At 38.2% G+C, this 11,565-nt stretch overlaps 2 protein-coding genes and 1 long non-coding RNA gene across 6 annotated transcripts; 1 reads left to right on the forward strand and 2 right to left on the reverse strand.

The window, feature by feature from the left end:
* Nucleotides 1-2,040: 2,040 nt before the first annotated feature.
* LOC106913121 (uncharacterized) lies at nt 2,041-4,441 on the forward strand. Of its 3 annotated transcripts, XM_088015125.1 has the most exons (4): nt 2,044-2,566; nt 2,679-3,041; nt 3,179-3,356; nt 3,785-4,441. In XM_088015125.1, the coding sequence occupies exons 1-3, from the start codon at nt 2,458-2,460 to the stop codon at nt 3,349-3,351; spliced, it is 645 nt and encodes a 214-aa protein (XP_087871251.1). In that variant the 5' UTR covers nt 2,044-2,457; the 3' UTR covers nt 3,352-3,356; nt 3,785-4,441. The 3 variants fall into 3 exon arrangements, with proteins under 3 accessions (XP_087871252.1, XP_087871250.1, XP_087871251.1); XM_088015126.1 differs by having other exon boundaries at nt 2,041-2,566; nt 3,182-4,441; XM_088015124.1 differs by having other exon boundaries at nt 2,043-2,566; nt 3,179-4,441.
* On the reverse strand, nt 3,399-7,202 carry LOC106910716 (myelin-oligodendrocyte glycoprotein-like). The gene is made up of 3 exons (XM_088015162.1): nt 7,098-7,202; nt 5,740-6,102; nt 3,399-5,461 (listed from the first exon to the last, which is right to left on the reverse strand). Exons 1-3 carry the CDS (start codon nt 7,105-7,107, stop codon nt 5,289-5,291), a joined length of 546 nt encoding a protein of 181 aa, XP_087871288.1. The 5' UTR covers nt 7,108-7,202; the 3' UTR covers nt 3,399-5,288.
* Nucleotides 7,203-8,324: 1,122 nt separating this feature from the next.
* Nucleotides 8,325-9,884, reverse strand: LOC148154221 (uncharacterized). 2 transcript variants are annotated; one of them, XR_015765977.1, is made up of 3 exons: nt 9,722-9,884; nt 9,263-9,375; nt 8,325-8,623 (listed from the first exon to the last, which is right to left on the reverse strand). It is a non-coding gene; the product is annotated as an uncharacterized LOC148154221 (long non-coding RNA). The 2 variants fall into 2 exon arrangements; XR_015765976.1 differs by lacking the exon at nt 9,722-9,884 and having other exon boundaries at nt 9,263-9,715.
* Between the last annotated feature and the right edge of the window lie 1,681 nt (nt 9,885-11,565).

An 11,565-nucleotide genomic window follows, 5' to 3' on the forward strand; every position in this document is an offset into this window, starting at 1 on the left:
AATCAACTTAAAAATAATCTACTAACTGTGTCATAGCACTAAGGATTTCTGTTTTATCATCTTAACTTTTTAATGTTAACTTGAACAGAATAGAATAGAATCTATTTATAATCACATCATATTTACAATATGTTGGCATTATTTACATCTATGAACATTTATAAACAACATTTACACTTTAAGTACAAAAGTGCATAAAAACAAGCAGCAGATTTCAGGAAAGTTTCAACAGCAACTTCAGAAATGTAAAGACATTTAAACTTATTCCTGACATAGGAAGAAATGTTCTTTTTTTGTTAATTTTGTAACAATAATTGACTTTTGACTTAAATGGCTACTTCCATCTTCAATGCAGTGGTGTGCTGCAATGAAGGTGAAAAACTTAAACATATCAACAGACTGAATAAAAAGGCTGAATCAGTTGTGGGGATGAAGCTGGCCCCACATGGAGAGGTGAAGAGAGACAGAATGCTGAAGATCAGAGCTATGAAGGATAACGGTTACAGCTGGTGGACAGCCTGAGGAGCAGACAAACATTGCTGCAGCCCAGATGTGCTAAAGAACGCTGCAGCAAGTCCTTTCTGCCTCTGAGGCTGTAATGATGGACACATAGTCTCTAGAGCTGTGTGTGTACCTTTGAAGATCAATAAAGTATTAATCTAAATATCTCCTGTTTGAAGTACATTGTAAATAAGTAAAAAGAGAGAAAAAGCATCACATTCAGAAACAGCAACACAAAAACAGTGATCCAATCTGTATTCTTGGGTTCAACTTCTGGATTTGAGGCTGTAGGTTCATTTTTTCTCCCAAGTTGTTTGATTCCTGCTGTGAAGAAATCAGACATAAGACTTTGAATCAGGAGAAATTAAAACATTTAACAATAAGTGGATTATTTTTTACTAAAAAAACGAAATAAAAAAAACAAACACTGGATAAAAAAACAGCCTGAAAAAAAGAAGCTCTGAGCAAACAACTCACCAGTAACATTGAGTCGACATCTTCCAGAGTTGAATCCATCTTCAGTTTTCACGTCACACAGATACAGACCAGAGTCTTCAGTCCTCAGTCTGGACACATGGAGTCTGATTCGTCCTTCTCTGAGGACGTCTTTGTCACTCTGGACTCGTCCTGAAAACTGATCATCCTGAGAATCTGGAAACTCAACTCCATTACTTAACTCAATCCTCCAAACAGTTTTACTAAATATAAACTGAAATGTCGGCTCCAAAATAATTGATTTTACCCATTTAGCAATGATAATTCATTGAGTTGGGATAAACATACATTGACATATTCAATAAAAGTTTTCTCATCAGTAAATGTGTTCATATTTTCTATTTATTACATTGTAAGAGCACAAAAAAAGTAAATTTTCTTAAATAGTTTTTGTCACTAATTCCAGAAAGTGAAACTAACATACATTATATAGATTCAAACAGAGTAAAATATTCTAATCATTCAGTTTTTACAACATTTATTCAGGTTTACAGATAATAAACTCGACCTCCAGTGTCTCTGGAAAATTTAATATTGTAGAAAATATTGAAAATATAGAAAATATACTAGAAAATCATGTTGTAACACTAATCAGTGAATTAACTTTAACAACTGCAAAGGTTTCCTGAACCTCTAATGGTATTTATTGAACTGCTGATTGGACAGAAAACATGTCGACTCTCTTCATAATGAGATGTTTGCTTATATTGAACATTTGTCTCCATGCAAGGAAGAAAGAAAAGTTATTGCTTAAGAAGCTGGTTGTTCAGAGAGTTTATCAAAAACTGAGTGGAAGGAAAAACTGTGCTAAATTACGTTGCAACAGGGAAAGATGCAGCCTTGTCAAAAAGTAACTCACAATTTTCAAGGAGTTTCAGAAGGAGGAAGGAGAAACTGAGGCTGATTCAGAGCAGATTCTGTTCACTCTGTTGGATTCACTCAGGCAAAGAGCCTTAAACTGGTTAAGCAGAAATCTTCTTTTCAGCTGATAGTAAAGTTTGTATTTCATTCAGAAATGAAGGTTCCAGAGTTTAGAGGAAGAAAGAAAACCAGAATCCACGTTGATTAAAGTCCAAAGTGGAACTGACTGTATAGAAATTAACAGACTTTTCAAAAACCTGAAATCTTTATTTAAAATAAATTAATCTAATGCAGTTTTCTAATTGAATGTAAACTATAATTACCATTACAAGAAGAAGTCTGTCATGAGTGACAGTTTTTTGTCACAAACTGCGAAATTAGTGACCAAAAACATTTAAGTGATGTCAAGAAACCCTAACCCTTTTCTTCATTGATTATAACAAACTGATTTAACTCAGAAAAAGTTTTATAATAAAAGGTTCAGCAACTGCAGAGAATGAAAACATGCTGTTGGCTTAAGGTTTTGGTGTGAGTTCATAACCACAAGGTGGCAGTAGAGATCTTTTTATAAACAACCTTAATTCTGCTCCAGGAGTCCATATGTTCCTCATATTGTTCCTGATGTCCTGCTGCCTCTCCTCCTCCTCTTCCTCTCTCAGGATGAAGATGATCTCCCTGCTGCTCCTCATCCTCAGCTCATGTCTCTGTGGTCAGTCTCCATCTTGTCTTTGTGACAGAAAGCTCTCTAGATGGAGCTGAAAGACTCCCATGTTCCAGTTCTCAGTGTGTCTGCTCCTCTCTTTCCCTCTCTGTCTCCTCAGCAGCAACATTTGTAGTGAATGTGACCCAGAGCAGCTATGAGGCAGAGGAGAACCACAGCATCACTCTGGAGTGGACCTTCACCACCAGGACTCAGGGATCCTACAGGGAACTGTTCATCTACTGTGAATTTAGAACCTCAGTGAAGAGACGGGTAATATATGTTCATCGTGATGGAGATGAGTTTCCAAAGTCTCAGGATGATCAGTTTTCAGGACGAGTCCAGAGTGACAAAGACGTCCTCAGAGAAGGACGAATCAGACTCCATGTGTCCAGACTGAGGACTGAAGACTCTGGTCTGTATCGCTGTGACGTGAAAACTGAAGATGGATTCAACTCTGCAACATGTCGACTCAACGTTACTGGTGAGAAGAAATATTTTTATCTCCTTGTTCAAATCCTGATTCCTGTATTGATGAACCAACATCTCCATCTTCATCATGAATCCTCCTGGATCTCAGTTTTCATCAAATATTAATAAATATTTCTGGTTTCTCTCCAGCAGTTGTTGATCAGATCCAAACTCAGAGACCAACTTTGACTCCAGAACCAGAGAGAGGAAGGAGCATTATCATCATCATCGCTCTGGCACTGACACCACCAGCTCTGATTGCTCTAATAATCTTTATTATTTGGGATACAGAGAGAAGAAGGCGAAGAAATGAAATTATTTGACAAAGGTCAGATTTGTTTCAATCTAAGATTTATTAATTTATCTAAGGTTTTATTTTTATGCTTATGTTTATTGTGTTTCTATTTACTGTTTTAAATCATTTCCAAATGGTTTCTGTCTCAGTCAGAACCATTGATCAGTTATTGTGTCTAAGTGCTGATTCAACTGATTGTTACTGAAACCAAAGATATTTATCTGATAAAATGAATAAACACTAAGTTGTGGTTATAAAGGTCAATAAATGTAAGACTTTAATGTATTAATGTATTTTTCAATTTTACAACTGAAACATTGAGAAGCTGATGATTCTTTTTCCACCAGCTGTGTCTCCATCTTGTTCTCCCTGAATGAATCTCTCTCTGTTTGCTTGTTTCCTCTTTAATGTCTCATCATGACTCCATCGTCTCCTCATTGGTTTCTGGATCCTGTGGTCAGGAAGCAGCAGCTGCTGCTCTCAGCCTCCTGAAACATCCTGAAGCTCAGCTGCTGATCTCTGATCAGCTCAGCATCCTGAAGCCTTCAGATCAGGAGTTTCTCTGCTGGTCCTGATGCTGCAGACGCTCTCAGACCAGCAGAGGCTGAACCTCACAGTCCTTCAGACCCAGAGGTCGGCATGGAAACCAGCTGATAAAACTAAACACAGAAACATCGCTCTGCTTTTACAGGCTGATAAAGTCAGAGATGGAGGAGAAAAACTGGAAGGAAAACTTTAAGGAAGGAGATGAATAATTTAAGTAGATCTGGATTTACTAAATGTTTAAATGTTTGAGCTGAGATTACCTCACATTTCATTCTTCATCACTTTGGTAACCAGATCAGTTCCTGGTTGATGTGAACGCAGCAAACCAGGCCCAGAGCATCACTCCTCCACCGCTGTGTCCTGTTGTCAATGGCAACCAATGTCTCTGGTCTGGCCTCAGGGTGGATGTAGTTTACCTTCTTCCTGTCTAAAAACTCAAGTTTTGTTACTGTGATCATTTTATCGGCTTCATTTTTTGTGTTTATGGTGTTAAAATGTTGTAAATAAATCAGTTTTTATAGAAAGATGTCTGGACTCCATGTTGAATGTAGAATAAAGATAATTTAACTTTTTATTTGTCAAATGACTTAAGTTTCTGCATTTTCTCAGGAGATTTGATCAAAACTGTCATTTAATTCATCTTTTTTCAGTTTAGATGTTCTAAACGTTTGTTGGATCAAAGAAATAAATGAGATTTAAATCACTTAGTGGCTTAAATCTGGAGGTAAAAGCAGAGCCACTGCTTCTGAAATGTTTCTCTTTGTCCACATGGTGGCGCTCTAAGCTCAGACTAAAAGCTGCTCAGCAGTTAAAGTTAGTTTTTCTCCTTTCTGTCTTTATTCAGTTCTGATGTGAAAAGTTTCCTTTAATGAAATGTGTTTATTTCTGATTATTAAATATTGATCTGATCAGCTGATCAGCAGCTTCATCCTGATCTTCACTTCAGGTTGAGTTAATTATTTACTGACAGGTTGATGATGTCATTCAGTTGACTCAACACTCAGCACATAATTTGTAAATAATTAATTTCTGCATTAACTGATCATAATGTAACAGATTCATATTTTTCTACTTCCTGTTTACTGATGTAACTTTAGATAAAATTTATTTGTCACTTTGCTGATTTTAGAAATAAAAATACAGAATCAATTCTTGGTGGTGGAGAGAAACTTTAGGTTTAAATTAATCTCATTAATTAGGATATAAATTACAAATCAGATCAGAGCTGGTCTGTGTAAAAAAGATGAAATAAATAAAACAGGTAGAAAAGCTGCAGCAACAAAATAAAAGCATAGAAATGACTGAATGAAAACAGATGAAATGTTTCTGTGATCAGTAACAATAATCAATAATCTGAAGCTTCAACGTTTCATAACGGCTGCAGATCCATGTTGGATCCACTGGAGGTTCTAGAAAGTTCTAAGCTGAGAGTTTGGTTCTGATCTGATCTGGATCTGCTTCCTCGTTCATCTGCTTCATTAAATAAAGACGAAGAACCAACCCAGTAACCAGTGGAACCATCAGAACGGCTCCAACAATCAGTCCAACATGTTTGTTTCTGCTTCCATCTTCTTTTCTTCCCTCCTTGTTTTCTGTCAAACAGAATCAGAGCTGAAGGTCAGAATCCATTTCTCTTCATCTGCTGCTCTCAGACCAGCTGCTTCTGCAGCAGCTTTAGAAACACAAACATCTGGGCTGACAGGTTCACTGCAGAACCAGAACCACATCTGGCCTTAAAGGGATATTCCCCCTAGATTAGCCACAGAGACTCTGGAGACATTTTACCTTTAAGAAGATTCACTGATTGAACATTAAACCACTTTATGCAGCTTCCTTCTTTCACTGGAACATAGAAACCATGAAAACTCACCAGTAGGAGGCGCCACATCCAGGAAGACGGTCCTGATGGGGTCAGAGGTCAAAGTGCGTCTCTTCCTGCCGGTTGCTTCTCTCTGGAAAACCCGACACTCGTATGTTCCCGTGTCGTTGGTCGTCACGTTGCTCAGAAGCAAAGACACGTCTCCGTCCTCCATCCGTCTGTCCTGCAGCTCCATCCGCTTCCTAAAAGATGGATGCTGGTTCTCTGGGTCCGGCTGCTGGTCTCTGAACAGGAGGACATATTCTGGTTCCAGGTCCGGTCGGGTCCACTTCACAACCACAGCAGGTTTGTTGTTGGGGAGTCGGCATGGCAGAGAGACGATCTGTCCAGGAACAGCTGAGATGTTTTTATGGACTACAGAGAAACAGAGCAGAAAGGTCAGAGGTCAGAGTGAACCGGTCCACTTCCAGCAGCAGCAGAGACCAAGGAGAGACACTGGACTCTGACCTGGACTGGATCAATGGATCTAACAAGGATTATTGGTGATTTATTGATAAATGTATTTTATTCAGTTGCTTAAAGGTTTAATCTGTTGGTTTAATCAGTTTAATATTTTAATATGTTCCAATATTCTTAAACATTTCTTCAGAAAAATCTTTCTATTCCCATTCATATTGAGATGCTGAGAGTCAGTCTGCCTTTGGTTATGAGATCCTTTCTACAACATCTGAGGAACAGCTAAAAAAAAAAAAAACAATCCTGACAAACAGGCTGGTCTGAGACCAGTAAGAAACCAGTAAGAAAAAAAACTAAAATCACCTCTAAAATTAACAGGTAGAGCAGAGACTTTATACACTGTAAAACATTTGAGCTGCATTTAGTTGTCTACTAAAGAAATCTTGCAAGTTTCAGATTTTGGAGTTAAATGTGTTTGTGAAAGATAAATTATAAAGTGTTAATATTAAAAAAAACTAAAAAAGAAGAAAAGAACAACTAAACTAAACTTAAATAAAAAATATTTACAGGACATTTAAGTGAATAGAAATGTTATTTTATTGGCCCAATGAAACACCAAGGAATAGTGTTGTGCTCCCTTTATCAATAGTGTTAGTTCTTAAGGTACAGCCACCACCAGCATCCGGTAAAGGATGAGAGGAGAGGTTTCAGGTCCAAACTTTCTTTAATAGAGCTGGGAGTGGTCTACAAGAAATCCAGAAAACAAATAAAAATGAAAGCTATTATTTTACTCGCTCTAAATGGTTATTCCTATTTTTTTCCAGCAGATGGCAGCAAGAGACCACAAATAATCCACAAACCACATCGTCATATTAACTCTTTAAATTGCCATATGTATATATATTTAAGTTGTACATATATTTAAATCCTACTTAAATACTAACGGAACTTACTTTTATTCATTTACACGCTCCCAGTCTCTTGAACAAACAGCTTTAACGGTCTCCATCGATTACTCCCGTCAACTTTCTGATCATCTAACGCTGCTAACGCTGAACATGTGCTCTAACAGTAACAACTATTGGTAGCCTGAAATTACAATGAACCAATCACAGCAGACATTACTCAGATGGCTTGCTGAGCTCTTAAAGTGATACACACATAGTCCATTTTCAACAAATAGTAAATAAACACCGAGTACTCTGTTAAAAAAATGTTATGAAAAATACTGCAATTTTTAAAGCATTCTGCTGTTGAGGGTGGATTTAACTGACATATGAAACAAACGTGTCAAAAAAATAACGTTAAAATATGCCTGTACTAAAAGGCTAAAAACCATTTCAGGATTCTTTGAGACAGAACTTAAGTTGAGGCTGAGCATTGCTGACGACTGTCTTTGTTGAAAATATTTAGTAATTTTTCAGAAAACTTAACTCTCTTTTTTAGAATCTTTGTGATTTTCCGAACTGTCATTGCAACTTAAAACAGACGGCATTAACAGAAACACATTTCTGACTCATAGCGTAAAAACAAAATGTAAAACCACGGAGAAGGAACACACACCGGAACACTGACTGCTCATTCAGTACTTACACAGGAAGTGTAGAAAAAACATGTGGTTGCAGGCTGACACCACAGAGCCTTGCCTCTGTGGTGTCAAGGGAAGATGGTGCATGCCCAGATAGCACAGAATCATTGAAACAACATTGAATCAATGTCAGCCAGAAACATTGAATCAACGTTGAACGCTGACATTGAAACATCGAAAGTGGTCGGTGACTTGTATGTTGAATCAACGTTAGGGTTTCAACCATTACAATTATCAATGTTGATTCAACCATCATCTGTATGTCAACTTAGATGCCTATTTGTGTTGATATTACATTGAATAAGTTAGGAATCAACATTCATTCAACCATCATCTGAACGTGGATCTGCATGCAGATTTGTGTTGATTCTACATTGAATCAATGTTGATTCAACCATCATTTGACTGTGGATCTGCATGCATATTTGGGTTGTTTTTATATTGAATGAAAGCTAAGGATTTATGTACATTTTAGGTCTGATAGGTCTACATCATAACATGCCACTAAAAGTTTCTTCACTGGTGTTAAACACTGTATTATTGGCAGATGATGGGTAAACTGTGTACAAAAGTTTAAAAATGACAACATGGGTTTGATTTAACATTTTATTTAAGAAAAGAGGGACAGATCTTTAAACATATTTGATTCCTTTTTGACTGTCAAAACAACAGTATGTTGTCCACAGAAGAACAGAGTCCATGAAGTTAAGCTTTGTACTGTATGAAGTAGGGAAACAGTACAAGTTGTGGTAACCCCAGTTTGACTCTGGTTGGCGTCACTTTGATTCCTTGTGATGTCTTCCTCTCATTCTGGCGCATAATGAAGCCACTTCTTGACAGTTTTGCTGCAGTCCTCAAGAGTCAGCTTTCGGTCAAACTGCAGAGCAACAGCTGAAAAAAATAAAAGTGAGGAAGGTGCCAGTTAGAAATATGATAAACATTTGAAAAGTTCTGAAACACAATGAAAGATTAAACAGTGTACTGGTTACAGGTCTGAGAACAAATACAAACCATAAAGTTCCCCATGTGCACTCACTGTTAAATTAATATCTTAATCTTTCATTGATATTTATCTTAATGTTTACATATACAACTGCATTTACCCATCAAGCTGCAGTATAGTGTAGGATTTATGATATTGATATTAAATCAATATTTAAAATAAAGGGCTGTTTATCAGAAAACCTAACAATAAAACTCAGGGAGGATCAGGTTTATTTAACACACCAGAGACAAATAAATCGAACAAAAGGTGATTTATAGTGTAGTTGGAAAAATTATAATTTATACAGAATAAACTTCCATCAAATAGCTGGTTCAATCTTCCATCAACTACAAATATTTCCAAATAAGTTGATTAAATTCCTTAAAAAGTGTCTATATGCTAATAAAGATCCCACACAAATAACAATAGTCCAGTTCAATTTAACCAGTTACCAATCCAAGGATCAACAGACTGAATCAGTCATTAGCAGGTTTAGTTCAGTGTTTCACCTGCCTTACATGTTAAGTGTTTCCCTTCTGCCTCACCTGGATTGAATCTGTGGATGATTAACAACCTTCTGCACTTCTTGATGGCTGCAGACGGTCATGTAATCATCCAACTCAGCTGTTCTGGTACAGAGGCTCATTTAAGCACGACCCTAAGCATATCATAATAAAAAGTTAAAAACAAGTGATTACTATCACAACAATTTAAAGCCCACCTGTACCAGCCAGCCTTACACTTCCTTGTCCACCACATGCTCTCCCAGACCAAACAATAGGCCCCGCCCTATTTTAAAAACTCAAATCCCACAAAATCTCGCAGGATTTCATACTTAGGCCTGGAGTGGTGGGTAGGATGAAAATAATACAAAAGGAGACATGACCTCAACTATTAAAAATATCCGTTTTGCCCCAAAATAACCAGGATTACTATGGGCACAAAACAATGCCCTTATTTTTCAATAAACACATTTAAGATCAAAGTAATATTGAAAAACTTACCATAAAACTGCTCAGAGGAGAATTCAATTCAGAAGCCGGTAGCAAACAAGCCAGCAGCAAAGTGGCTTTTTGGTTGGGACAAACCACAAGTGTAAAATTGGGGAGGTGGACTGAACAACTCCTAGTACAGACTTGTAGATGTTTTTGTGTCAACACATTATGCACAGTCAGTAATAATATTTACAGACAAGTAAGAAAATGTACAGAAAGGAATCACAACCCACTGTTCTCAACATGTAGTGCTTAATTTGAAACATGATTAACCCCCACCTAGTAATAAAATGTTCTGACCCAGAGCTCAAGGAGGGGGAGGGAAGAAGGAATGAGAGGGGGTAAAGAGGAGAAGGTTGGGAGGAGCGGCTGGGTGGGGGAGGCTTGGGAGGGAGTAGGGGGAGATGAGGAGGTTATGAGGGATGCAACAAACTGCCCAGATTGCACACAACGGTAAATAAACGTTGAATTATAGTTAGAATGGTTGATTTTTGGTTGAGGTCAACAACTGACGGTTGATCAACCATCAAACAACCATCCACCTCCAGCCAAGTAACCAATGTTGAAACTGTGTCATTGAGTCAATGTTGTTTTGTGGTTGAAATCTAATGAATGAAATGCTAATGTCTGATCAACGACTGATCAATGTTGAATCAATGTTGAATCAATGTCAGCTCTTTTGCCACACCCCTTCCCCTCCTCTCCTCCTCATCAGAGCTCTGGGTCAGAGCATTTTATTAGTGAGTGGGGGGTATTACATTCTAAATTAACCTCTGTAAAGGATAGTGGGTGAAGATTCATTTCTGTACATTTTCTTTCTTTTTCATAAAAAAGTCCTACTGACCATTTGTGTGTGATATATTGACACAAAAACATCTACAACTTACTACAAGGAGTGGAGCGGTCCACCCCCACCATTTACATGAGTGGGATGTCCCAAACACACAGCCACTTCGCTGTTGGCTTATTGGCAAAAGATGTTAATTCAATGTTGAATTGCCATCATGTGCAATCTGGGCAGGCGCAGGGCTATGGGGGGGGTGCAGTTTCAAGTCGCTTAAATGTCTGATTATAGACTGAGAAAGTCTACTGCCTGTTGAGAAAGGTCTAGTTAATGTTAAAGTTACTTTCCCTCAATGGAATATATACTAGTCAGTCCCAGTGACCGTTTCACTCACGGTTTAGCCGATGTGTTTCCTGGGTAAAGATCAACCAAAAAACGCAGACCAACCTCCCCGCCCCTCGCTCAACAGTTTCTGGTAGCGCAGGCGATAAACGTCAGGGGCCTGGTGATTCGTTAGGGGTCCGGTAATTAGCCCCGCCCCCCGGCCCAACGCTGACTTGTTCCGCTAGTGAATCTGGGTACAGAACGGAATCACAACTGTTGTCAACACATAGTGCTTAAGTTAAAACGTGATTAACCCTCACCTAAAAGGGGTTGTGCTGTGGTGGCGCAGGGGTTAAGCACAAACCACAATCAAGGACTCAGTCCTCAACACAGCTGTCGCAGGTTCAATTCCTGACCTTGGCAACCTTTGCTGCATTACCCCTCTCCCCCCATTACCCACCTTCCTGTCAATTAACTATCAAATAAAGGCCACTAGCCAAAACAATCTTTTAAAAAATGAAAAACCTTCACTTAAAATTAAAGTTGTTTCACCCGATTGAGGGGTAGATGGGCCCAGGTGGGGGGAAAGAGGTGTGTGTGTGTTTTTGGTGGGTGGAGGGAAGGGGGTTGGGCGCTAGAATGGCAGGCGGTGGTGAGGGGTGCAATAAACACCTTACATTGATTGAACACTTTGATTACTAGTTTTTCCCCAAACCTTATCCTCAAGGCAAACTGACCTGCATGC

Source organism: Poecilia mexicana, unplaced genomic scaffold (assembly GCF_051168715.1).
Source record: "Poecilia mexicana isolate PSO_F unplaced genomic scaffold, ASM5116871v1 scaffold_18, whole genome shotgun sequence".
NCBI classification, from domain to species: Eukaryota; Metazoa; Chordata; class Actinopteri; order Cyprinodontiformes; family Poeciliidae; genus Poecilia; species Poecilia mexicana.

What these genes read in the sequence shown, in the direction of transcription:
- LOC106913121 (XM_088015124.1), top strand. Translation starts at nt 2,458, where the DNA reads ATGTTCCTCATATTGTTCCTGATGTCCTGCTGCCTCTCCTCCTCCTCT. An exon ending in CCTCAGCTCATGTCTCTGTG is followed by an intron (nt 2,567 to 2,678) that starts GTCAGTCTCCAT and finishes CTGTCTCCTCAG; the next exon opens with CAGCAACATTTGTAGTGAAT. An exon ending in ATGTCGACTCAACGTTACTG is followed by an intron (nt 3,042 to 3,178) that starts GTGAGAAGAAAT and finishes GTTTCTCTCCAG; the next exon opens with CAGTTGTTGATCAGATCCAA.
- LOC106910716 (XM_088015162.1), bottom strand. An exon ending in GGATGTGGCGCCTCCTACTG is followed by an intron (nt 5,462 to 5,739) that starts GTGAGTTTTCAT and finishes TCTGTTTGACAG; the next exon opens with AAAACAAGGAGGGAAGAAAA.